The sequence below is a fragment of the Lacerta agilis genome, chromosome 9 (assembly GCF_009819535.1).
Source record: "Lacerta agilis isolate rLacAgi1 chromosome 9, rLacAgi1.pri, whole genome shotgun sequence".
NCBI lineage: Eukaryota > Metazoa > Chordata > Lepidosauria > Squamata > Lacertidae > Lacerta > Lacerta agilis.
Genome location: NC_046320.1, coordinates 59,877,948 through 59,905,702, shown reverse-complemented (window position 1 = coordinate 59,905,702; position 27,755 = coordinate 59,877,948). Strand labels below are relative to the sequence as shown.

Sequence of the window (27,755 nt, the reverse complement as noted above, 5' to 3'; positions counted from 1 at the left end):
AGCCAGTGTGTCTGCATGTGTTCGACATTTTGAAGAAAACGAGTTAAGTGACTGTCATTCGAAAGTCTGAAAAGAGCATGTATCTGGAAAACTAGCTTCAATACTTATTCCAGCAGGAGGTTTGTGTTACTGAATATGTTCACCAATTTGCTCAGTATCCTTCATAATAGTGCTTTTTAAGGAAGTGTTTTTTCATGCATTTTTTATTCTTTGACCATTTTTTCCAGGCAAGTGCGGAGCCTCTTTCTACGAATCCACCTTCCTTCTGTTAACTCCACCTTTAATCATCCCTTTCACTTTCAAAGGAGTAGAACTTGTTTATTAATTCCAAGGCGGCAGGTTTTACAACCGACTTACTGGTCCCTCCAGGAAGACAAATTCCAGATAAACTTTCTGGCTTCTTTTTGTGAGTGACAGAAGGCAGGAATTCTGAAGAACGGGAAAGGGGGACTTGGGCTTTCAGGGAGAGGTTTACAGAAAGCAAAATAAAACAAAGCAGAAATGCAGGCATTAGAAAGTTTTCTAGAATTTTTTTTTAAAATCTAAAAAGCTTACTGTGTTAGAATTACTTCAGACCTAAGGAAAAACTGGCCTGTTCAAAAGCATGCTCCAGATTTCTCTGCAAAGTGGTGGATATAGACAGGCATCACAGAATGGGAAGACAGAAGCTTTAGGAAGGGAAAATTAAGATTTAGGAAATTTGGCGTTCTTCCTCTCTCCTCCCCTTCTTTTTTCTTAGAAAAATTGAACTGCAGCAAAGATAAATTTGCACCTCCTGCCATTCTGGCAGGGTTAATTATTTGGGGCAGGGTGGTCATGGTTGTAGTAACAAATAGTCTGAGGTATGTGTTAACTTCTTTCTTGTGCTATCCTTGGATAATTACCTGCTGCCCATCATGCTCACCTTGTTTGTGCTTAAAAGTCTAGGAGTGTGGAGGGGAGGGGAGGGGAACCAAACCAAACCTTGGCAACCTTACCTTTCTTTGCTCTGTTGCTCTAAGCCATGGGTAGGCAAACTCAGGCCCGGGGGCCGTATCCGGACCAATCGCCTTCTAAATCCGGCCCGCATACAGTCAAGGAATCAGCGTGATTTTACATGAGTTGAATGTGTCCTTTTATTTAAAATGCATCTCTGGGTTATTTGTGGGGCATAGGAATTTGTTCCTCCCCCCCTTCAAAATATAGTCTGGCCCCCCCCACAAGGTCTGAGGGACAGTGGACCGGGCCCCTGCTGAAGAAGTTTGCTGACCCCTGCGAGTCTAAGCCCTCCAGTTGATGATGGACTACAAGACTCATCACCCCTGACTACAGGCCTTGCTGGTGGGGGCTGATGAGAGTTGGAGTCCAACAGCATCTGAAGGGCCTCTGGTCCCAGCCTGGCAGCTGTTAAGGAAGGCTGCTGCAGACAAAGGTGGTATTTAGAGTTGACCTTCTCCTTTCCCCTCCCCTTGCAGCCTTCCTGTGACTCTTAACAGCTGTTAGACAAGCAGAGACTTGGCAGGTGAAGCTTTTCTGCTAGGTCACTTAGAGCATTTAAGGGGAGAGGGAGCCATACCTGTGGGTGGCTGGCTGGCAAGGTGAAGGCATCAACCCTTGTAAATATTTGTTCTCCCCAACTCTCTTATCAAGCTGCCTGTTTGCTGCAGATTTTTCTCCTTTGTTGTGTTGGACCTTTGATGTGCTAATTAACCCTCCCAATTCTGCTGCATGCAAGCACATTCCATCCTTTGTATTCTTCCTGCTCTCTCCCTCCCTCCCTCCCTCTGTTTTTTTTTTTAGCAGCCCTGCTGAGATAAAATATATTTTGCTCCTGCTCTTTAACCATCCGACTGTTCCAACAAAAGATAATAGGCCTACTTGGAAGCCAGCTTGGGGAGTCCTCTCTCAATGCACAAGTGCCCTGGGGGTGTCTTCCTTCTCACTAGACTCCCTACCAAGAAGTCAGTCTTAATTTTAATCATTTCCCACTTGCAGAAAAAGGAAGTTGGCCTTGCCAGGATTCCCTTTCCTCCTTAACAGAGCCCCCCACCCTGCGATTGCATATCCTTTAGTAATGAGAATAGTAAATGCTACCTGCCTGTTGCACAGTTTCATTCTTCACACCTTTCCAGAAGGTTAAGTAGCAAGCTGGTGAATGATTGGTTTGCTTTCAGGTTTTTGTCTTCCTTGGGATTCCGGATGTGGATGTTGAGAGAGGCATGCTGCTGGTGGCCATGCAAGATCTCATCCAGATTACTTGCTGGTTCATAGGTCAGTTAGTTCAGACATGGTAGTGACATGCTGAGTCTAGCCAATGTATTGAAGTCAGTTACAAAGTGTATTCATTCTGGTATATTTTAAGATGTCTTGCCCTTGAGATAATATGCAAAGCCATAGAGGGAAATGTTTAAGAATGCAGGGATGTCCTAACAGGGAAGGCTCAGTCACAGAATGCTAACAAATCAAGCATTCTTGCAAGAGAACTGCTGGTTGAAAATCCTCATAAAAGGCCCAGGGCAGGAAGGGATGTGTGGTGATGGTCAACCAGGAGTGTTGCAAAAGCAAAAAGAGTTGTGGTTTGGTTCACAGAGAACTGGAAGGGTTGTGCATTTCACATCAGTATTGGGACACTGAGCCCAATGCATTGGCTGATGGCTTGCATTGTTAGAAATTTTCCCATCCAGAAGCAGGACTGGGGGTGTGACTAATGTGATGATACATATCAATGGCTAGTTTTTATTACTCTTATTAAAGATAATGTTGATATATATATATATATATATATATATATATATATATATATATATATATGAGAAAAGGTAGGGGAAAAGCTCCACCCTTGATCTTGGGAAACTTTAATCACTCTCTTCTCATAGCAGGGGAAGGTGTAGCTTTAATGAGAAAAGGGCTTTATTAAGTCTCTTGATTTCCTGCTGTTGTATTAAAAGGAAATGTTCCTCCTTAATCTTTGGAAGGGAGAAATGCTGCATGTTATAGAGCGGAAGCACGTTGCCTTTTCTTACAGCTTCTTGCCCACCCTTCCCCCCTCCTGCAGCATAAAACTTAGCAGCTATCGCTTGTGATGCTTCCGTTTTAAATGAATAATGCGCTTAATGTGTCTCAAGGTCAAAAAGGGACATTTGTGTCAAGAGGCGATTTGGGCCAATGGAATAAAGTAAGTTTTAGTATGGTGGGCATTCTACACGAGGCTCTTTTTCCAGAAAACTTCACAGCCTAAACGTGTCAGAAAGTACATAGTTTGGGTCACTTCAGCTGACGCTAGTTTTAAAAACGGCAATAAGAGCAAACTTCAAGCAGGTGAAAAGCAGCAATAAAGCAGTAGCAATAGCAGTCACCTGTCACTGTTGAGTTTGCAATCCTGTTTGCACTTCACCTGGGAGTAAGTCCCATTGAACTTGTCATGGGGGGGGGAGGAGTTTATTGTAAGCCACTCGTTTATAAGCACTTTATCATCCATATCCTCAAATATTTTATTGTTTCTATTGAAATTAATGTGATCTATTTTGGGCATAGCTTATACTGAAAGCCCCTGTGGAGTTTGCCCTCTAATGCTGGTGATGTCATACTGGGGATAGTGTGAAAGGGTTAATGGACTGTCCATTGAAAACCCAGGGGCGGAGTCAACTGTGTTATAACATTGAAGCACAGCGGTTTTGAGTCAGTCCAGTCTGAGAGTTCAGATCAGTAGTTGAGTCAGTCTTTAAAGTGCAGTCAGTTGTTTGAAAGAGAGAGTTTCAGTTGGGAGGTGGTTGGTTCGATTGGGACCCTGTGTGGGTGGAAGGTATAGGCCGGTATAGGAACTAGCGAAGAGATATTGACAGGATATTTTGGGAACTTAAGCCAAGTACTGTATTTGTAACCATAAGCTTGTAACTGTGTGAGGAATAAACTTGTTCTTTTTGGTTCAATTTTAAAAACCTGACCTGACTCAGTGATTTACCAGGGAGTACCGCGGGACAGCGGTGGCACAGGGATCAATAGTCCGTTAAACGACCGGGGACCCTGTGTGATCGCCACAGCCCCATATAAATATTTTAGTAAATGCAAAAATAAAATAAAAAATTGTGTGCCAGGTTGGATGATAATGGAAATGATATTCTCATCATTAAAACATCTTATTAAAACATACCAATACATTGAAACATTCCAGTGCTGTACTGCTTTTAATGGCTACACAGTTCAGTCTTTTTGAATATCAACAGTTTCAGTGCTTGAGTCCAGCACTAATTTTACTGAAAAGTATCCTGAAATACTTTTTTGCTTGGGTTTATGCCCAGCCTATGTAATAGTATCAACTTCTATATTCACCTCCGTTTTGCAGCTTCAGTATGTTAAAATAGAATGAAAAAATTCTGTCACAAATGTTTGAACACAAAAAGCTGGTTTCCTTTGACGTTTAGGAAATTACTTTTTGGGGGAATTCCCCCCCCCCCCCGCTCCTCAGTAGAGGCTTTGAAAACTTAAATGAGTAGGATCAGATGTATCATGTTTGCTTTGCTTTTAGTAAGCAAAATGAAAATGATATATATACACCTTGTTAATTTTATGTATTTTATCAGAGTTTACTGAAATATTTAATAGTTAAATTTTCTGTTCCCTGAAATACGCTTAATGTGGTTTCATGAAATCACACTTTTTTTTAGTTTGGGTTTTACTTTCACTTGCCAGTTACATAGAATTAGAATTTTAAGTTGGCTTTGATTTGACTTGCAGCTAATGTTATGAAATCACTTGACTATTTATAAATAAAATAATAACAAAAGAAAAAATAGTTATTTTCATGGGATGCCATGCTTTGTAAAAGGCATGTTTAAAACCAGCCAGTGTATTTTCATGGACTATAATTAAATCTGTCTTAATCTGAAATGAAACCATCCCAATATTTCCCCCCTCCTTCCAGATTTAGTTATGCATATTCTTTTGGTTTCATTTTCCTCCTTCTCTGTTCCAGTTTGTAAATATACTGTGTGTTGGTTTAGAATATTGGCACTTCCTAGGAGGTGTCACCTGAAAAAAGTTAATTTCAACATTGAAACTGCTCAGTTTGATTGGTGTTGATTTGATTCGTCTCCATAAAGTTACTAATGCTTTTTTAATGGAATGGTGCATTTTTAGAAATAGAAAGCTCCCTGTGGGGGGAAAAAGTAGTGGGAAGTTTTCCTCCTGGAAGAATTTATTTTCCCCTGCATCCTCTGTTAGTCATCTTCACCAGTTCATAGGACCAGGGTTTGTATGAATCTGCAAAATGATCACTTTCGATAAAATTTTCATATTGTAGCATGTTTGAGGTGTTTAATTAATTAAGCTCATGTTAAAACCCATGTGTCAGACTATCCAGGAATTAGAATCTAAGGAAGGGCAACTAACTTGTAAAAGCTAATTGCGTTTAGGCACATTTCCTGGGTTGTGTATTGGACATGGTAATCCTAGCCAAATCAACAAGTGTTAATGAAGTGAGACAAACTTTATTTGTGAGGTGATCAGACATTCCAAGGAAAAAGGTGTTAGGATGCAAATGAATTGAGCCCTCATTCCCTCAGTAGATGGAGGGCTTAGTTTAGGGAGTGTGATGTAACCAGGAAGCAGAGAGGAAAAGTTGCCCTGCAGAGCAATAGAGGCTGCAGAGAAAGGATGCTGAAACTGCTACTATGGAATAAGCTGGTGTCCTTTGGGGTGCTGTTGTGGTGAGTCCTTCCTTTCTAGGCTCCAGGTTGTTTGTTTGTGTGTGTGTATAAATAAACCATACATCATAAAGACACCGCAAACTCCACTGTGCCTTATTGTCCCGAAGGGGAAACAGACCCTGAATAAGCGCCTGGGATCGCCGACTCAGCAAAGACCGGGCTGGCACATAACCATACCCATCCCCTTCGTTTGCCATTATATGTTTAATAGATTAAATTCAATTTTTTGATTCAGCGATCACTCAGAGCAACATACAGCGGAATATAATAATAGCAAAGGATTTCAAAAGCTTATGAATTGTAGAAATTCTGTTATTGTAGTTTTTCAGGCTGCCTCTTGTTTTGGGTATTGGTTGTTTTTGTTTTTGTTTTGGATTGGCCTGGGCGAGGTGGCACGGGGGGTGGGGGAGAGACAAGTAACTGCCTTTCTGCTGTTTTTGAAATGCCGGCGAAAAACGCACCCTAAATACAGCAAGGTGAGATTTACTCGTAATGCAGCAACTCAGACCCGAGCGGTTTAAAGACCATTATATTTGGGTCAGCGGAACAGCTAGTAAGCAAAAGCAGTGGCTTCCTTTAGAGAAACCCCTGCCAATAAAACGAATATGCAAGCTTTCTCCACTGCCCTAAACTCAGGCACAAGGGGAAAGGAGGAAGGTAGATGTTGCTGGTCAACAAAGTGCGTCTCTTTATGTTTAAGAATTGTGAAGCAAGCAGTCTCTCTGCATGTGATAAATGGATGGATCTAGCTAAGTCAGTGGTCTGGGCTTGCTGTTGCCATGGCAGCAGCAGAGCTTCTGTTTCCCAATAACACGCCAGCAACTAACTTGCTTTGTCACAACACAAGCCCGATGATTCCAGAGGCCTCGGAATTTCTGCTCCTGCGCAGCATAGCTACCACCTTACGTTTCTTAACTCTTTCCATTCCTCTTGTATCCTCTTTAAAGTAGTGGCATGGCAGTGGGAAAAGAAGGGGAGTTTCCTGGTGTGGGGACCTCTTGAACTTAAGTGCTGCAAGAGCTGTGGCTACGCTTGAGCAGGATAAATACGTCAGGGGGAAACTTTACATTTTTTTCCTATTCCCGGTGCAGCTGTGTGGAAGGCAAAAGCCACAGGTGTCGGCAGCATAGGAAGGCTTACAGCCTCCATCTTGCCGTGGAGGCAATGCAAAGCTTCTCGGCACGGAGAAAAAGGAGGACCGGATCAAAACTGGATGCAAGGCCAGTCAGTGCAGTATTGATAGGAAGGAACTGAGCAGTCCAATGCGGGGAATGGGGCAAAAGGGGGGGTGGTTGTTAGGTTGGTCTAGACCAGGGGTCAGCAGCCTTTTTCCAGCTGGGGGCCGGTCCACCGTCCCTCAGACCATGTGGTGGGCCGGACTATATTTTGAAGGGGGGGGGAATGGAACAAATTCCTATGCCCCACAAATAACCCAGATAAGCATTTTAAATAAAAGCACCCATTCTACTCATGTAAAAACACACTGATTCCTGGACCATCCGCGGGCCGGATTGAGAAGGCGATTGGGCCACATCCCAGTCCATGGGCCTTAGGTTGCCTACCCCTGGTCTAGACCTTGCCAGGCACGTTCTGCAAATTGTAGCTTCTGCGCTGAGTGGAACATACCCAATTTGCGATGCTAAGAGGGAAGCTGAGGTTTCAACCTGAGCAGATACACTCCTGTCAGCACCACCTTAGTTACATTACTGTTATGTTTCCCCGATTGAAAACCAGGTGTAAAGGCCCTTTTTGTTAGCTTTTCCTTATTACTGAACCATGGCTCCTCAGTAAGGAGGAAGTGAGTTGGCCCACACAAACCACCACTCTTAACGCGCGGTAAATTGCACTTGCACCCCCCACAATAACACTTTTGTATGATTTCACTGCTTGCGCTGTGAAACAAGTCATTCATCCGAGTTACCATCGTGGGGTGCCTCCCATCGAAAACAAGCAACATGCCTTTCCCCCAAGGCAACATTTCCTTGTGCTTGATTATTAATTCAAAATGCCTGACATTCTTAAGCAGAATCCAGTTTTGTTGACTTTCGCCGTGGGTTTAGAGAGTCGAATTTCATCCTTCCGGTGGCCGTAGGCAGGCATAGCTCTGTGTTTGCTCCGGCTCCACATATGCTAAAACTGGAATGATGCTGAGAAGTCTATAATGTGACACGCACACCCCCACATTGCTTGTGAGCCAGTTTGGTGCCGTGCATAGAAGGCAGGATGTAGGTCTGAGGAACAGAGGCTCAAATTTGGAGCCCCTAAGACAGGGGTTGTCAACCTGGTCTCTACCACCCACTAGTGGGCGTTTCAGGATTCTAGGTGGGTGGTAGGGGGTTCTACAGTACAAGCTGAATCCTCCTTCCATTGAGCACTGGTGGGCGGTAAGGAAATTTTACCACCAAGAAAGATGCATTAGTGGGAGGTAGGTATAAAAAGGTTGACTACTCCTTCCCTAAGAGGATCACTGGTTCTTTATTTTCCCCCAACCTAACCTAGCTCATAGAGTGGTTAGGGGGCTGAGCCATCAGCCAGAGTGCTAGAAGAGGAAAGGGATCAAGATGTGATACATGAATGAGCGCGGGTGGTGTTGTAGTCTAAACCACCGAGCCTCTTGGACTTGCCGATCGGATGGTCGGCGGTTTGAATCCCCGCAATGGGGTGAGCTCCCGTTGCTCTGTCCCAGCTCCTGCCAACCTAGCCGTTCGAAAGCATGCCAGTAGGTGCCGCTGCGGCAGGAAAGTAAACGGCGTTTCCGTGCGCTCTGGTTTCTGTCTCAGTGTCCTGTTGCGCCAGAAGCGGTTTAGTCATGCTGGCCACATGACCTGGAAAGCTGTCTGTGGACAAACGCTGGCTCCCTTGACCTGAAAGTGAGATGAGCTCCACAACCCCATAGTCTCCTTTGACTGGACTTAACTGTCCAGGGGTCCTTTACCTTTTTTTTTAACATGAATGAGATACCCACCACTTACCCAAACAAGCAATATATCTACCAATAAGCGACTTACATGCTACCCCTGCTTTGCCATTTCCCCAAGGAACACGCAGGAAAGTGTCTTCACAAATAAAGCAAACTTCCCCCCTCCCCCTTCAAAACAAAAGCAAACAAAGGCTATAACACCACAGTTGAAATCTGGGGTTGGGGGAGCTTAATGGGTCCCCCAATATAGGGAATTTCAGAACCTGGTTTCAATCACTGAGTTGGTCCTGTTCTGCGTACCCAGCTTCTTAATCTCCGAAGACCTCCAAGGGAGGAGCTCAGGCTGGCACCTTTAAAAATAGTGATGACTTGAGAGGCAGTGTGGCCTAGTGAATGAAGACCTAGACTTAGACCAGGAAGATGCAGGTTCAAATCTCTGCTCATCCACAAAGCTTATAGAATGACCCAGGCCCATTCATTCACTGTCCCTCGGTCTGCCCAAGAGCAAGTTGCATAGATTCTATGAGACTTGCATAGGATTGGCAGCCTTAGCGTCTACTTCACTGCATTGTTAGGTGGGGCATCTGGAAGAATGGTGGGAATAAAATTTTAATTAAAAATAAGCCAGTCTTTGGTGGAAGAATAATGTTTTTATTTCAACAAAGCTGTTAAACTTCTGTCTGTGTGTTACCTGAAGGGGGGAAAAAATCCAGGCATTTTGTTGAAACTCATTGTGCAAATCTCCAAACAGTGAGGTGCAGGAGATGATTCAGATTGGTGAGACAGACCTATAAGGGCTGATGACGGAGTAGCCCAGCCTTCCTAGAACGCCTGCATAAAACCCACTGAAATAAATGGGACTGGTGTGGAAGCTTTTTCTGCTGAATTGCATTAACGGCTGGGGTATGCAAGGCAGAAGAAAGGTACAGGGGCTCTGCGGCGATGCATTGCCAGATATTTTACATAACACTGTTGTCCTCTGGCAATGCACATCTGCCTTCTCAGCTTTGTGTTGATAAGAGAATAATAACAGTTGTTTTAGAGGCTCTGGTTCACACGTAGCGGTTGTTCCGAACAAATCAACATTCTGCGGCCTTTTCCATGAGCTTTCTTACACATAAATTCATTGAAAAGACAGTGGTTTCTTTCCCTTGTTCCCAGTGCATGACTGTGTGTAATAACTCTCCCAAATTTCAGTCCAAGCGTGAAAGCCAAAAAGTGGCTTCTTCTTCTTGGGAAAGTGGATTTGCTGCAGTTTTCACGATCTCAGCGAGAAGAGGGCTGATGAGGGGCGGGGGCGGGGGCAGGCAGCCGTAGTTGTGTGTGTGTCAAGATGGGACAAGAAATAATGGACTTAAGTGGGCAGGCAAGGGTAGCCCCTGCTGTTTCTCAGGCATATCTATAGGGAACATATGAAGCTGTCTTACACTGAGTCAGACCATTGTTCCATTTAGCTCTTGTCTACACTGACTGACAGCGAGTTGTTTTCTAGGGCTTCGGACAGAGCATGTTCCCATTCCCAGGATCCCTGTGGGAAGGTAGACACTGGGGAAATAAATCCTAACATGCATGAGAACAATTAGCAAGTGGAACAGACCTGTCCAGGGAGGCTGTGGAAACCTCGTAATTTTGAAGCATTTAAGGAAAGGTTGGAGCAGCACTTGATGATGGGGTCATTTTGGCTGTAATGAAGTAGCAGAACTGTATGTGCTTCATAATACGCAACACAAAGCCACAGATTTCAACCTCATGGTGATCTCTGAGATAATGTATTTTTAAAAGGAAGCAGAAGTACGCCTAACGAAATCTCTATAAAGGCAGCTGTTTGGGTTTTGGGAGGTGTCTCATCAGTGCCCCCCCCCATTGCATGGCTTATTATTTTTTCAGATTTCCCCCCCCCCTCCCATGGCGAGCTGTGTCGCACATATTATGCTAAGGACTAAGCCATCTTCAGCTCTGGTAAACAACTACTTTTTAACAGCAAGGGCTTCTTATCTACAGGGTCACTCCTCTGCAAGCTAAGAAAAAGGCAAATGGGAGTTGGCTGTCCCTAATCTCTTGGGTCCATGCAGTGTCTAGAATAAAGAACATGATGACTAGGGGGGGGCGGTGTGCCACCTCCTCAGTACTTCTACAAAGGCCACATCAAACAGTTATGTGTGGACCTTGGAAAAGTCTTTTTTTGGTATACTTTTTATGCAAGCATGTCTTGCTTTCCTTGAGTCTCCCCATCATGCCTGCAGGCATGTATCTATGCGCTGTGTTGTCTGTCCAACTATGTTGTCTGCTTAACTGCTGAGCGCAGGGTCCCTGCTTAGTTTAATTACCTACCTACCTTTTGCAATTCTAGAAAGCCCTTATTGGCTTGAGGAGGTACTTTGTTAATTGCAGAGGCATAGCCTAGGTAGTAATTTCCCCTCTTTCTCTCTCTGCCCACAGCTTGTACAATGAAGAGAGAAATTTGCTCCGCATCCAAGCAAAAGAGAGGAGGAATCAGGAAGCTCACCAGGAGAAAGAATCATTCCCTGCTGATATCCCTCTCTTTGGAGAACCTTACAAGGTATCTGCACCATCTCACATTGCACAGCAGGATTCACAGCAGGGAGTTGTTGCATTTAGAGATTGAGTCTTTGGCCTCTTTTCCCTGCCTAATGCGTTTCTGCTGTCTCCAGGGCAGTGGCTGCAGAAGCCTGTGGGGTTCTTGCCAATTCAAGGAAACCACAGACCCTATCTCTATACCTTCAGCTTTCTTTCAGAAGCAAGCCTCTCTTGCTTATGGGGATGTAAATAAAAATGTGCAGTTAGTAATTGATCAGCAAGAAGTGAACCTGAGAGGGCCCATAGCACAATGTGAGACCATGTCCTTTGAATGCAGAAGATCCCAGATTCAATGCCTGGCTTTTCTGCTTTAAATAACTCATGTTGCAGGGCTTAGCAAGACCTCTGTGTGTTTTACTGGGAAATTGCTACCAGAAAATGCTGGACTAGCAGTCTCACTCTATCTGTAAGAGAGCTCCAGCTTTTCAGTGATGTGGTCATTTGAGTATAAAAGCAGTGGCATGACTTAAAAAGAAATAACTTGGACAACTGACAGTTTTTTTTTTTTTTAATTGTACGTGATATTTTATTGCAATTATAGGTATCAAGCTACTTGAATTTAGGTTTCTGTTAACCTGTATTTTCCCACACTCTTCAATTCACCTTTTGGTTAGCACCACATAAGCAGAAATGCCTGTCTGTGACCCTGGTTCTCTTATTGCATAGTAGCAAAATCTGCTAAGGAATGAGGACATCCTCAGTGAACTGAGGGGGGGGGGAGGGAATGGTTTAATTTCACCTCTTCCATTTCGCGGTTGTTTTCCTCCCTGTTTCAGAACAACAAAGCAGATGAGCTATCCAGCCGGATTCAGAAGATGTTTGGCAATTATGAAGAGATGAAGGAGCTTATCGCCATCAAGTCTCAGCAAGATTTCATAGGGATCCCCACAAGCGTCATGTCTCTGATCCCTCAGCGCAAGCCAGATCGTCCACTCTTGCCTGAAAAGACCAGCAGCGTGGTACCTGCCTCATTCCAGAATGGTAGCCATCACCGCAAGCCCTTGGGACCCATTGCTTCAGGTGCTCCCTCTGCGGGCAGCTCTCTGCACCACCAAAAAATTCACTCAAGGATAGAACCGGCCTCACAAAGTGGTGGGCTGCCCAGCAACCAGAGACGAAGTCAAGAGCAGAGCCGCAAGACTCAAGAAGGCCAGAACAGCAGAAGCCAGAAGAAGAATGAAAGATGCATTGAAGAAGCCCGCAAGCTGCAGCCCTCCCTTTTGGAACTTTCTCCCTTGCTGTCCTCGTTGTCTTCCCCTGTAGCACCCTTGTCGCCTCTACATTCCAGCCAACGTGTCAATTCCAGGTCTCTCGGCAGCATCAAGAAAAACCATGGGCAGAATAGCTCCCCTTCTCTGGAGCTGGTGGCTGGAACGCGTGAGAATGAAACCCAGGACAGCTTGAATGCTCCTGTAGCCGTTGCTGCCCAGCCTTCCTCCCAGACTTTCCCCGCGTCGTTGTCATCAAAAACCAGTGCAATACAGCAGAAACCGACTGCCTACGTGAGGCCAATGGATGGTCAAGATCAAGCTCCGGAGGAATCGCCGGAGCTCAAGCCGCTTCCTGAGGAATACCACGAACAATCCTATGGGAAAATAGCAAACGTAAAAACAAACGTCAAGCCCAACTTGCCCAGCTTGCCCAAACTGAAAATACCTGTTGAAGCGACTGAGGTTAGTGGAATTGCTGCTCTTTGTTTTGGTTTTACTTTGGTGCAGTAAAGTGATTTATTCATACTTATTTTATAATAATAATTATGTTTAACCAATATATGGTACAATCATTAAAGCTGAACTTGCTGCAGAGAAGCCAACTTTTAATAGAATATTGTGGGGTGAGAAGCTACTCAATGCTAGGAGTGGACAATTGCCCTGCCATTCACAGCAAAAGTGGAACAAAGCTTTTTTTTTTTTAAATGTTCGGGCAAACACTCCAACACCCCTCTGCAGCTGCTACTTCTCCCTAGCTCAAGGACCCAAAATGTTGGGATAGGTGGAGGCATCAGCACCTGGTGCTTCAAGTTCCTGGCAATAGCATATCTTGCCACCAGGAACTGGGACTGCCAAGTCCCAGAATTCCCGGTGAGAATCTGAAGCTTTCTGTGCATCCTTTCTGCACTGATTTTGGGATGTGTAGGAAAGGACACTGCCTGGGGAATTGGAATGTTTGCTTCTTCTTCTGCCTCATCTAAAAAGTGCTTTGTTATAACTTTCAGACAGGGGAAAGCTGATGGCAAAGGGGGTTGAGCAGATCTGAGGTGTGTGCCGCCTCTTTCAATTATGCCTGCCAGAATTGGAAAGGTGTAGCAGGTCCTGTTCAACAGCTGTTATGCACCTGTTTGTGCAGGCTTGTTAAAAGCAGTCCAAGGATAGATTTTAGACAAAAGCGATATGGATTCAGGTGGTTGTTTGGTGTGTGGGTGCTGGCTTTTATTGTCTGTGTTTGTTTATTGGGGGAGGGGGCAATTTTGGTAACCTGTAATAACTGACAGCTACCACAATCAGGTGGTTGGGATTATTATGTATTGATTAATACGGAGTGAAACTGTTAAGAAGAGCCAAGAACCAAAGGGGGAAAGCCTGCATGGGTATTTATTGCTACAAGGCTAAATATTTCTGTTCTTGGTTTTTATGCGTGTGAGTTTGTTTAGATAACTTTATAAACTCGGCTTTCTGATTCAAGAATTAAACCACCCAAAGCAGCAAATGTAGCAAATTAAAAGCATCATAATAACACAAGCTGCCAAAGCAGCATAAAAAAAATATTACAGAATAAAAACAGAGAACAATGCAGAGCCCGATAAACTCAAAACTGTGGTCAAACAAAAAACTTGCCTGAGCCAAAATGCTTTCAGTTGCTGATGGAATGCCAACTACGGAGAGGGTGTACTAATCTCCTAGACGTGGACGCCATAATTGAGTAGGCGTCTGTCGCTTTAAAGCCCAGATAATAGCTTATGAATGGTGCTGGTGTATGATTTGGAATTTTACTGCATTTGGGTCCTAAACTCATTTGAGATTTTGTTCTCCCCTGTTTTTGATAGCAACTGTTCTTCCCCGGTGCTTGCCTTCAACATCACTTTCATCAAACGATGATTGACTCACTGAGTTTTTGAGGCTTGTGTGCTGCCACCTGCAGCTGTGAATTTAATTGTTGACGGCATCTGCTTACGGCAACACTGACAAGTTCAGCCTTTCCATTTGAACAGAGGAATCAGCTTTACTACAGAGTCAATTAATCCTCAGTGGATAGCTATGCTATGACTCACTTCGTACTAATGCTAAATCTATACACAAGCCTTTCTGCTGTTCCAAATTCTCTTGTCTCTAACTTGCAGCATTCAAGAAGCTATGCAGTGGCATTTACCCTTAAAAAAAAAAAAACCAACCCACTGGTTAAAATAGATATTTAATTTGCAGTGTATGGGTGTGAACTTGCCCACACCTGCTCATATATGCATGACCCATCACAAGGTTGCTGTTTCATGTGAAGCCCTATATTTAGAACTGGAAAGACTGCCTGCCTCATTTTGGAACTATTCTGACTAGTGAGGCTGCTGACCAAAGAGTGACCACATTTGGGGTCCACAAAACGGCCCAATTTGCCATGGAGTACTTTGAATTTTGAAACATTGCAATGAGGACTCAGAGTAAGGGGGTGGAGACTGACTGCAGCTATTACGACCCTTCTTAACTACATTTAGAGGGCTTTTCCTTAATTCAATTGGTGCTTGGGAGTTGCTCTTCAAGGTGAAAGGTCACATCTTCCTCAGACAGGGAAACTGCACAGCATTGGCCATCCTGCTCTTTCGCTTCCTGGATTATTTACTTATTTCCCAATCTTTATTTGCGTGTGCTTGCTCTCACAGTAATCCTATGTCAGTAGGATCACTGCTGTTTTTGTATTTCTGATTAGAGATGAAGCATATTGAGTGGGTGGCTTACCCTTGGCCACCTAATGAGCCCATAGTAGAGCTAGGACAGACTGCCTTCCAGTTTCTGGCTGGGGAGTCTTTTGCTAGAAGTTGTTGTCGGCTGGAGGGCAGAAACCTGCTTCTCTGCAGAAGACCATGTTGCATGCAGGCCAACCAAAGAGTTTGAAATATATTTTGCTTTTTAAAGAGCGTTTAGTAATCGTGCTTTATTGAGCACCCATGTTGCATTTCTTAGATCCAAAGCGAGCCCTTTGCAGTTTTGCATGTAACACAGCTGTGTTGAAGGCTGTGGCTTATCAAGGTTTAATAATGCTTCCATGGACTTCAAAACCAGCAGCTGGAAGTTTCAGCATGAGGTGGCATTTGTAGCAAACAGGGTTGGGTGGCTTTTAAATCATTGTTGTAAATCTTTAAAGAGGGGAATGGGAGCCCTTTAAAAAAAAATATTCCACATTTTGTAAAGCATGCATTTCATTAAAATGATAACATGCTAATACTGCATGCTGCCATTCAAGTACACTCCCATAGTGAGTATAATGACTGTGTTAGGAGGTTACCCTAACCATAGTTTAGTGTGACATCCTAATGCAGCCATTAAACATTATATAGTCATTATGTAACCATAGCTTAGCATGATGTGAAGCCCTCCTTTCAAGTTGGCTTGTTTCAAAGAAGCCATAGTTTAAACAGTAACAACAGTTTGTTGGATCAGATGACACAACCAACTGTGGTTAAGTAAAAGTGGAAGTTAAAAGCTTCCAAACTCCTTATATGGAGCACAAGAGCCTCAAGATGGTTATTGTCATACTAAACTGTGGCTAGACTGGCTCTGTGGTCCCTGACTGGTGAAACAGAATGAAGCATGCATTCTGGTACAAGGATAATCATGCCGATAAGCCGATGTTCTTAGAAGCTGAGAGTGTGAGTGCAAATATAGCCCAGATAAAAGTAAAAGAGAGGGAGAAGGGGAGAGAGAGAGAGAGAGATTTTCTTAACCTGCCATATTGCTTTGAGTGCTGTCAGTAATCAGATGTTTTGAGATGAGAGACACCCTTTGTGCAGAGTAGTAATCTTTCTGAATACATGCAGCCCTTTAAATTAAGAACATCTGGCAACCCCAGGTAGGAGAAAGAGAACATAAAAAACCCTCCTGTTATTTTACTTGGCCTTTATTTTATGGGGCACAGCTTGCCGAAAGTGATAGGTTAGAATTACTAATGAGAAGCTGTTGATCGTTCCGTGATTTGATGGAATTTGCACAGACATGAAAGAAGAGAGGATAAGCAAGAACCAGCAGGAAAAACTTGAGCAATACTTAGGAGCAGATGAGAGGCAAACAGCTTCCAACAAGGCAGGGATGTAGCACACAATGGAGGGAGTGAGAGGTTTGGCTGGGGAGAGAACGAAGAACAACGATCAGAAATACAGCAGCATCTAGTCCTGGAGCTTCTAAAGTGAGACCAGACATTTAGCTGCTTGAGTCTGTTTTTCACTTGCATCCTATTTTGTAATCCATTTTTACAGGGTTGTTTTTTTTAAAAAAAACAAAACAAAACCAGTGGCAGATTGTGTGTGGGAAAGGCCCCACTTTGAAATTGGGATAATATGAAGCTCCCATCATCCCTAGCTAGCAAGGCCGGTGGTCAGGGATGATGGGAGTTGTAGGCCAAAAACAGCTGGAGGCCCAAGGTTGGGGAACACTACACTAAGGTATCTGTTTTTCCTTTATTGACAAGGGGTGCAATCCTGCTTGAGCCATGCAAAGAGAGCAGTATACGCTTTTCCTCCTGCACCATGCCAGTGTGGTGTTTGCTCACTGCTGCTCTCTGGTGGGCAATGACATCTGGGCTGGTACATTTGCTGAAAGGCAAGGTTCCCCCTTCTCTCTGCGCCCCCCCCCCCCAATAACTTAACCTGAAATATCTTCTCCACCGGCTAGCCTTGACACAAACTGGAAGTTGCATTGTGTGCACCTGGCCCCTGAGGCAGGAGGAGTGGGTTGCAGGATGCTTCGAGTTGAAGGGGCAAAAGAGGGAGAGTTGATAACTTCAGTTGTGATGCAGAAGTCTTGCAGAGCAGCAGCAGCTGCCGCCTAGCACTGAGCTAGCATTGGATTGCCAGGGGGGAGAAAAAAGGGGGGGGGGAGAGAGAGAGAGAGAGAAAAGGTAATGTGAACTGGCTGTCTGGTGGATAACCTCTGCTGTATTTTCTGGGAGACGGGAAAGAAAGGCTAGTTGTAAGGTTTAAGATTTCCTCCTTTTAAAATTGTGCTGTGTGTTCTTAACCTCTTTCCATGCATGAGGTCTTCCGTCCAAAAAACAACAACCTATAAACTAATATTTTAATGTATGTTTGTATGCGCGCGCGCACACACACACACACACACACACACACTCAGTGGAGGTGCTTGCAGGCTTGCATCCAAATAAATTTGCCAGAACATGTGGGAGTGATGAACTGTGTTGGTATCTACTGGTTGACTCGGGCTTGGAGGTTTCTGCCAGCTCTCCCATCCTGCTCTGCTGGTCCTCTTAGTCTTTTTCATCTGACAGATGGAGGGGAGACCACGGTGCAGCGTTGCGCTGCCGCAGAATCAAATGCATTGCTCTGAAACAGCATGAAAAGTGCAGTATTGCTCTTCTGCAAGAGTGCTTGCACCTGATCCTTGCCCCTTTTGCCTTGCATAGCAGACCAGAGGAGAAGGCTGGCGGCATGAGAACTGATACTTCCAGTGTAATTCTTCTCGGATCAAACTGTGCTATTGAGACGATAATGCTGGATCGAATCGGTATATCAAGAACCAGTGTGGTAGCATGGAGGGAGGAGGAAACCTTGGGTCAAGGAGTGAATGAGGCCCTCTAAGCCTCTAGCCTGTGAGACTCTTGCAAGCCACATCTCTCAGTGGCTTCGCTCCATACCCTCATTTTGTGCTTTTTCCTGTCTGAAATGTGTCCTTGAATGTTGATGATGCGACTTACTTGCCAGGATGGAGAGATGGATTTCGGGGGTGGGGGGTGGGGACCTGACTTTTGCATGCCTGGAATGTAGCTTAGTGTACAAAGGGAAGCATTGAATCCATTGTTTCAAATCCATTGTGCCACCCACTTTTGCTTCTGTCCCTGTCCACCCATGAGAAATAAAAATAAATAAATTGGCATGCTTGGGAAAACACCAGTGTTTGAAGAAGTATAAAAATGGGGTGGGGTGGGGATCCGCCCCTCACAAAGAACTGCCTGCAGAACGTTGGATGTCTTGAGGTGTGAGGGTAGGACTAGGAGAGTTCATGAATAGGAGCTCTTCACACTGCAACATTTTGTTGTAGATTCCACTTGTATTATTAAAGTTCTAAACACTTGCAGGGTGGTTACCGCTAAATCCTTTGCTGAAAAGCTTATGACATTAACCCAGTTTCTAGTTCTTTATAACAGAACCTCTGTTTGGGGTCATTTTGGGAATCTGAAGTTTTGCTGGTTATTATATTGCAGAATTCTCCTTAATGTTTGGTTAGGCCAACACTGTGTGCCCACTGTCACAGGCAGAAAGTACTGCCAATAGTATGTGGGGGTGCACATTTGCGGTGATTTAATGCCAGTTCCCACTGTGTATTTTTCTGTGTGATTGCAAAGCCAGAAATGGTTAATAACAAGGGCTGCCTATGTGAAGTTGCCACCAATTCGTACATTTTTGTGGCAGCTTTAAGTACTAAAATGTGTTGGTTTTTAAGGTGCCACAGGACTCTCTTTATAAACATAAATATATATGTGGGTGTTGAGTAGGGAAAATGGTTTTGAGGAAGCATTTAAACAATTTTATATATATTATTTCAGACCACTATTTTCAAGCTGGTAGAGTAATGTTATTTCAGTGCCTCAATTCACCACAGAGGTAGGCACATATAAGGCCGCTGAAGAAATAAATTGTGTGCCTTTCTTTGAATTGGATTTAGCCTGGTGTGCTGTAACATATTATCAAACTGTTAGCCAACACCGGGACTACTGATATTGTTAATGAGCGCTCTTATCGTGCTTTTTTCTTTCTTTCCTTTTTAAATGGCTAAAATCATGAGGTGTCTTTTTTCGCCTTGATGCATAGTGCAAACAGTGTGAGCGAAATCCAGCTCTTAAACATGCCTCCGAACCTCCCTTTCCTACTATGTTTTAATTAATTAGCTACTTTTGATTAATCTTGCTCCATCTTACTTGGAAATGCAAAATCCAACCTATTGTACACACAACATGCTGATACCCTGGCAACACTTATTGACTCTAGATCTCTGGTTAGAGCTACTAATTTTCCTTGAGGGCCATTTTGAAAAGAGGCCTCCAGCTGTTGTGTGTGTGTGTGTGTGTGTGTGTGTGTGTGTGTGAAAATGACATATTCTCCCTCTTGGTATGCCTGATTTGGTCAGGGGACTTCTCAGTTGTTTACCCCAACTCTAAAATAGTCCTTCAGGTGGTAGTAGGGATACTAGAAGTGAGGCTTCTCTTTGCTTTTTATACATCTGTAGAACTAAAGCTCTTGATCCATTTTTTTTTAAAAAAATTATAAATCGTGAAAAGGATAATTTTCAACATGGAATACAGCAAAACAGTGGCAGAGCTCCCCTTTCTCTGTCGGTTCATGTTTTGGTTTTGAGGTGAGATGGGCATGTGTAAAATGCAATACCTCCTCATGATTGACTTCTAAATTCCAGCATGAAAAGGTATTCTGACAATGGTAAGAAAACAAAACAAAACCAAGAATTCCCACAGCAACCAAAAAGCTCCCTTTTTCATTCTTGTCATGTGTGGTGTGTGTGTACGTACACACGCACACACTGACATAACCACACACTGACACAACATTATTATTTTTTTAAAGAGAAACAGCTACCAGTCGCAGTGGACACTTTTAAAAACAAAAACAAGCCTCTGAGTTTAACACAGTAAACGAAAACCGGTGCTATTAATATATTTATTGTAGTTGCTTGTAGCTACTTTATTTATACAGCTACTTATTTACCTGGGGTAGCAATAGAAAAGTTGAAAAAAGGAGAGAGTGGAAAAAGTCGTCTTTAAATAAACAAACCCAAGCCAGAAAGAGTGAGCAAAGAAAAATAAATAAACTACTTTGCTGTATGTGCTTTTGTCGGCGATTCCCACTGGACTTTACGGGGCTTTGCTTTTCCCTCCTTGCTCTTCCTCTGGGCGCAGCGGCCGCGGCTTTTGTTTTAAAACTGGAAATGAAATATTAACAAAACCAGCCATTAGAGGAGGCCAGATGAAACGGCGTGCGCTTTTCCTTTTCCCTTTTTTTTTTTAAAAAAAAAAAACCTCCGCACACGGTCCTTTGCACAAGTCAGAACCGCCAAAGGGACAGATGTTGCCAATTTCAAACGTTACGAAGAGGAGCGGCAGGGAACGTATGTGTGTGTGTGTTGGGGGTGCGCACGCTCTCTCTCTCTCACACACACAGCACGGCAGATATTGCTTAGCAACCGCGCACTTGAGGGAGCGTTTTTTAGGAGAGGAGCCAAGGGAGTTATGCCTGGGAGCGCTTGCTGGCTTCGCATGGCTCAGTGTGAGGGAAGAGATTAAAAAGTTCTTTCCTGTCAGGGCCGCCACTCCAGCCGCTAGCACAAAAGACGCTAACCTTATTGACATTGATTACAGCTGACAAGGGAATGTATGAAAACAGGAAACCTCTCTTGCCATGTAGGAAGGCAGTAAGACATGTTCACGGAGGTAAGTGGCCCCCCTCCCCTCCCCGCACAAATACAAAATTGGCCGTAGTAGCAGCTGTGGAAATGGGGGGTGGGGGTGGGGTTTAAAGGTTGAGGTGGGCTGCCAAGCAGGTTTTCAAGCTGGTGGAAACTGCAGCCAGCTGTCGTCCTTCCAGCGCTGTTTACAAATAGCCATGGAAGGACTTCCTCTTCTGTGGGCTGTCTTGCTTAAGCAAACAGGTACCAGTGAACTCCCTGCATAGGTGACTCGTAAACAAGGATGGCTTATGGGGCCGAGGCAGTCGCACTCCTCTTCCTCCTCCTCCTCTTCCCAGCCTTCCTCTGCAAAGAGTTTGATAGATAATTGACAGGCTTGTAGCCGTTTTCCTTGGCGTCAGCAGTCCTGGATTCCGTTGGCATCGTTTCCTAAAAGCTCCAGGAACGAAATACATACATATATATGCAAGCTTCTAAGTCCCTTGTGGCAGAAGGTACTATACCTGGCTAGGCAGGGGAACCTGTCTTAACCTATAAAAATAATAACTGCTGAATCATTATGAGCAGCACGGAAAACTTTTCTTTTTCTCTCTCTCTTTTATATTGGCACGCTTGCTTGAGTTTACACAAAATAAAACTCTGGTGCTGTTAAATCTTTCCAAGGCGAAATTCAGAGTTACTCATATGCTACGATTTTCTTAGCCTGAAATGTTGTTGTTGTTGCTGTTGTTATCTGCGAGGTTGGTATAAATGAGATGGAAAATACTGCATTTAACGTCTTGCAAAGTTGCTGTCATCTTGTGGCTTCTGAAGTAATGCTTGTGTGGCGACCTTCTGAAAGTGTGCGTGTGGGGCAAGGTAGTGACTGCTAGTATTAACTTTCAAGTTGCTGTTTTTTATTCCAGTTGGGCTTTTGGAGGTGGAGGGCGGAAGGGGGCCTATGTGATCTGTATTCCAGTGCAGAGAAATTCTAAAACTATTTAGAATTAGGTTAGTGATGCATTGATAACATGTGGCATCTGTGGGGCAAACCATACTCAAATACTATAGTCTGATTTTAGAAAAATAAAAATGGGATCCGTTTTAAAGGCAGCAAGACCTATTCAGAAGTTTCCCCATGGACGCCGCTTGCACCCCAAGACTTGTTCCATCACAGGAAAAGTCTGATTCTGGTAAGAATCTCTTGGACCTATGTACTACCAGCTCCTTGACACAGATGCTCCTTAACACTGTTTAGAAATTACCCGTGCTGCGCCAGGTTTTGTCTGAACATGGAATCTCCCTCAATACCACCCTCCAACTTTCAATTCAAGAAAGGTTCAAATGATAAAATCTAGCCTGTGTCCAGTGTGAACTTTTCCACAATGTCTCATAGTCAATACGGGGCATTGTGGGAAATTAAAATGGCATCCTGGCACTTGGAAGCCATGGTTGCAGCGGGAGACATCAGCAGCAAACCTCCTGGATTTTTTGAAGGTGCTTGCTGGGTGTGGATTGCAGGCCTGTGGAAAGGCCATAAAGTCTAATAACTTCTGTACTAGACTAATGGCTTCTGGAGATGCCTTGCTAATGGGCTAATTAGTTACAGTTAATTCTGTGTTTACTTAAACCCTAGTTAGTGCTCACTGTATTTTTTTTTACATTTTCAGGATATTGATACAGTGAGAATATTTAATCATCGTCTGGCAGATTTATATGTGCCTAGTTTGTTTTCATCCTCCACACTTATAGGTCTTTCTTTTACTTGATAAATAAAATGATGCTTTATCAATTATTCACTTTATTTCCTATCTCTAAGGAGTTTTGTCTTCTACTAGCAGTTAAGTAAAATGCATGCAGTTTTGTTTGTTTGAAAATGCAGCCTTTGCTCTGGGAGATTGTTGTTGTTGTTGTTGTTGTTGTTGTTGTTGTTGTTGTTGTTGTTGTCGTCATCTAGCCACTTGTGGCTGAGTATCACACCCTGCTCCAAATGTGCACAAAATTAGTTCAGACCTACTTTGTGAGTAACTGAGAGCTTTAAAAACTAAGGGCATTGAAAGGTTGTAGTGTTGCTTTCTTCAACTCTATTTAGTGCATTTGTATTGTTGCTCTGAGAAATAAAATATTTTCTGTAGGACCTAGTAGGATTTTGATTATCTCTCCCCCCCCCCCAAATTCATTCTGGTTATGAAAAGTTCTTGGCATTACATCACCATGTGATTGTTTTTATATGCTGTTAGAACACATTGTGCATTGAGTAAATGTACGAACGTGCATTTTTGAAGCTGTTGGTGAAAGATTCCTGGATTTCCCCTCTCGTGGAGTCTAGAAGAAACAAGCTGCAGACTGGGGTGCTGAATACCGTTACAGCTAACTCTTTTTGGAGGCACATCAAAACATTAATAAGCCAGCTGTTACCCCACTAAGACTATCCTGCATCAAAAGGTCATGCAGGTTATTTTTCGCTTAGTGACATGTCATGGGTAACTAGTATTCTCTGTCTGTCCCATCCAATGGTTTCAAAAGCATTCAACTGACCTGCATCTACAGCGTGCCATTCAAAAGCATTATATGCTTTAATTTATTTTGTATTACTTCAGAACTCAATCATCATTCAGCTGACTGATCTAAAGCTGCTTTCTGTGACATCAGAAAGCAAAGCCAGGCATGTCCAGAGGGGAAGTAGCCCCTCCTTCTTAGTTGACACAGGTTGTTGTTGATATCTGGTACATCAGCTGCTAACTTGTAGGATACTCTTGAAACCTGTTCTTTGCCAATGTACAGGTAAATGTTTGTTTCCCACACATTCTCCCAAATTTCAGAAGGTTCTGGACCTCTAGAAAACATGTTGCGGTAATCTAAAGGATGTCACATGCCATCCTTCAGGCAAAACATTTGCCAGAATGCTTTGGCTGGCAGTGGGCTGGACTACATTTGTGGCAAGTGGAGATGGTGTGATGGTGCTGTGACTTGAGTCTCGTTTTTGGGAAGGAAAGTACATCACCCCCCCCCCCTTCCAGATCTATCACTTTTATTTTGGAATATTTCATGTCCCAGCTCTGCCACTGGGAAAGAAAGAAGAAGTGCTGTGTGGAACAATGTGATGTGATAACCTTGGACAGTGTGCAGAGCTTCCAGCCTCTCTGCCCAGCTCAGCACTATGATGGGAATACGAATTGTCCTTTCACCGCTTAGCAGATCAATCACCTGATCAATAGGGATGGAATCACTGAAGCTGATGAAGTACTGGTCTGAGCAATGACTGCCCCCGCCCCCCTGCAGTTGATCTTCATGGATCAGCTGTGAAGGAGTGGCTTGACGGTTGTGAGAACAGGATGCTGACTAGGCAGGCCTTTAGTCTGAACCTGCAGAGCTCTTCCGATGTTCTTCGGTTATGCCTGTCTGTGTCTGTGTATTGGAAAGTGTTCAGAATTGATTCTCACCAAGCTGACAGTAATCAGGAGAGCACCCAAAATCCAGCAGGGTGTGTATATGAGATATTAGTTACTGAGCCTACTAAAAATGAATTAGAATTAATGTTATAGGTGAGGAGGTGTGGTGGTGGAAGGGATAATTAATACAGCTCACTAAAACTAAGCAATATAATTATTTAAACAGTTAAGTACTGCTTATGTGGGCACTATAACTACCAAAGTGTCTTAAGTGGTTTGTAAAGATACAATATTAAAAATAAAAGTCAAAACTATAGAAAATAACTACAAATTAAAATCTCTTCAGTAGTTGCCAGAGAGTCTGTAGGGAGGGGGCCTTTCTGACCTCAACTGGAATTCATTGCCTGTGCAAAGAATTCTACGGCAATTAATTCATCTTTGTTAAGAACTTCAAATAAATTAATCACGTTTATTTGTATGCATTAATATTTTTAAAGATTTTTTTCCTTTAAATTTATATTATGAAATTGAAGAAAGGCTCTTTTAAAGAATTACACTTTGGTGCCTCCCCCTTTGGCATGTATGTGGCTTTGGCTAAACCAGACCTGGATGATTCCACCTCTCTTTACCGGAGAAAGGGGAACAAGATTTTTTCAGTGTCTCATCGCACTTGGTAGGAATAGCTGGAAACGGAACATGCCTGAGTTCCATTCATTCTTCTGCACTGTCATCTGCAAAGCTCCATCGCTACATCTGCATAGCTTTGCCCCATTTCCCCCCCCCCAGTCGTGCTAGAGCTGGGGTGGGGAACCTTTTTAAGCCTGTAGAGGCTGCATTCCCTCATGGGCAACGCATCACTGGTGGCCACATGCCACTGGTGGTGGGGCAGAGACAAAAAGTGGGCAAAGTAACAGATGAGACTCTTTCTTTGTACTGTATAGTGAGCTACATTCCAACCATGCAAAAGTCAGAGGTTTCTGCACCCACCTATATGTATATCTCCTCCACACACACACCCCAGGCAAGCAAGGGACACCAGAGGCATTGTGAGCTGTGGCCTGATGTGGAGGCATGGTTTCTTGACAGTCTCTCCCCCCCCAAAAGCCTGAGGTTCTCCAGTGCTAGAGTGTGACAACTGATAGCTTCTTTAGAGATACAGTGGACCCTCGAGTTACGTACCACTCTGGATACGTAACTTTCGGGTTGTGAATGTGGCAAGCTGGAAGTGTATATTTCTGGGTTTCGCCGCATGCCCAGAAGCAGTGCCTCCAGTTATGGGCTTTTCAGGTTAAGTACAGAGCCCCGGAACGAATTTAATTCGTATCCGGAGGGTCCCCTGTATATAATATGTGTGTATATATGATTATAGAAATTGTAGGACTTTAGGAAAGGAAATCCAGCTATGAACTTCATCCCCAATGCTTCTTAGTTTTACTTTAAAAAAGGGGGGAGGGAATGCTTGCAGCTTGTGGGCCAAAAGCTATAAATCCTTGCCTGATTTGCTGTCTTCCAGTCTGAAGAAGGCACACCTTGCGATTCCATGGAAAACTAGTCTTGGCTGGCTTAAGCTTTCATAACACACCTTGCCTGTTCCACTGAGGCCTGGTCTAGGTCCCACTGTGTGCACTTTGTCTGGAAGTCTTGGAGCCGTGGTTCTTGCTGCGTTACGAGAATGCCGGGGTTTCTCTGCTCTTACCATTTTATGCCTTGTTTCTCCCCCCCCCCTTTAATAAGCAGTAAGTTGATCTTTGTCTGGAAGAGGCATTGTTAATATTGACAAAAGCTGTTTCCTGTTAATAGGGAAGGAAGCATTATTGATAATGAATGCAGTGTGGATTTATTGTCGTAATGGCTCCACGTTATGGTAGCAATAATCCCAGAGATCTTTTGCTGAGTCTATTTTGCTCAGATCATTTCCTCAAGAGTATATATACCTGCATATATTTCCCCTCCAAAGCCATTGGGTGTTTCTTTCTGCTTTCCAGCTGGCAGCCTGCTCTGGTAGTTCCTCTGAAACGGTTGCAGAGTGAATGCTTTTATGGTGTTTCAAATGAAGGTGAAATTAACGCTTTATCGTGTTCATATGGCTTCGCTTTTTCTTTCACCCAGTTAATACGTTTCCCCTCAAGTTTTCTCCATTTCCAGTCATTTTAAAAATAGGAGAACCACGGTGCCCTTATGTACAACCCCCCCTTGCTTTTATGTAGTGTTGTCATTTTCTGCATGTGTCTACGCAGAAGAAAGGAAAGCCACAACCTTTCATAATCTACTTGCATGCCCAGAAGCATCCAGCCAGTCACTTCTGGAAACAGTGCTTAACTAAATGGATTTTTGGCATGGCGATTTCTTTTCTTCTCCAACTCGTGAAATATTTTTTGCCATGGACTGTGGTGCCGAACAAATTGCTCACCTAATACTAAAGGGACAAATGCCAGCAAAAGCAGGTAATAGCTTTGGTGGCATTTTCTCACTATTTGTTGATTATATGCTCCCAAAGGAATAAATCCGTGGCATCATCAATAATGGCTAATAAAACCCTCATAGAATATAGCGCTAATGATAACTAGACATTGTGTGAGGTAGCTTATCACCTGTCTTTGTGATTTATAAAACATTGATAAAACTTTCAGGTTCTTTTTTTAAAGCATGAAGATCCAACAGAGGCAGTGGGTGGGGGGGGGAGAGAGGAACTAGCTGCAATGAGAGTGATTTGTATTTTCATTTTGGCCCCCGAAATAAGTGTCTTAAATGTGGTACCTGAAAAAGGAGGATGGAAGATGGAGCTCTCTAAATAGGGAACTGTATAATCTTGGTGCCACAACAGAGAAGATCCTGTCCAGGGGTGCCAGCTTGAATAAAATATTGGGCAGTTAAGCCCTGCCCTGCACAATCTGATCACATGACACAGTGCACACACACAATTTGAATGGCAGTGCTTATCAACTTTGGAAAGGGCACCCCCCTCAAATATTTTATTGGGGGACCGAAGCCCTCCACAGCCCCTAGGAGTTGTCTGCTATGGCCCTGTCCCATGTGTTGACCAATAGGTGAAGATTCAGAAAGTTGTAAATATTATGTGCTGGCTATTGAAGTAGAGAGAAATGCTATCTATATTAGCAGTATTAGGACTCTGTTTTTGATAAGTTTAAGAACTACTGTAGGATTGTTGGCTTTTGGTCTGATTGTTTCATTGGAGGGTTCTGTGGCCAGTTTTGACAGTTGGGAGATCAGCTGGAATACTTGTAGAGATAGAGAATTGAGGAAAAATGTTTTACATTATTTTTATATAAAAAAATAACATCAGTAAAATTTGTTACAGTAGAATAGAGGGTGGCGTTTTGTCTATTAAGAGCCTTACAACTTTGTTACAATTATATATTGCAGTGTATTTGTTGTTGCCTATCTGGCGTGAGACAGCAGCATCTAATCTCCATGTGCATGTTTTCAAAGTTAATATAATTTATTTCATTTATGAATCACTTCCCGTGAGGCACCCCAAAGCGATTTACAGTATAACATATATAAAACAGTTACATTTATAAATAAAGAG

The 27,755-nt window shown here is 43.5% G+C and overlaps 1 protein-coding gene across 7 annotated transcripts in view; it reads left to right on the top strand.

Annotated features, from left to right (window-relative positions):
* The window catches only part of AFF1 (AF4/FMR2 family member 1), a 136,865-nt gene that overhangs the window by 49,761 nt on the left and 59,349 nt on the right, over window positions 1-27,755 (top strand). For 5 of the 7 annotated variants that reach the window (XM_033160643.1, XM_033160645.1, XM_033160642.1 and 2 more), the window contains 2 exons: window positions 11,044-11,164; window positions 11,979-12,875. The exons of 1 other annotated variant lie outside the window; for it this stretch is intronic. In XM_033160643.1, the coding sequence (XP_033016534.1) occupies window positions 11,044-11,164; window positions 11,979-12,875 (1,018 nt within the window). Of the gene's footprint in view, window positions 1-11,043; window positions 11,165-11,978; window positions 12,876-20,625; window positions 20,860-27,755 lie in introns of those variants that run through there. One more of the 7 variants, XM_033160648.1, reaches the window with a different exon arrangement.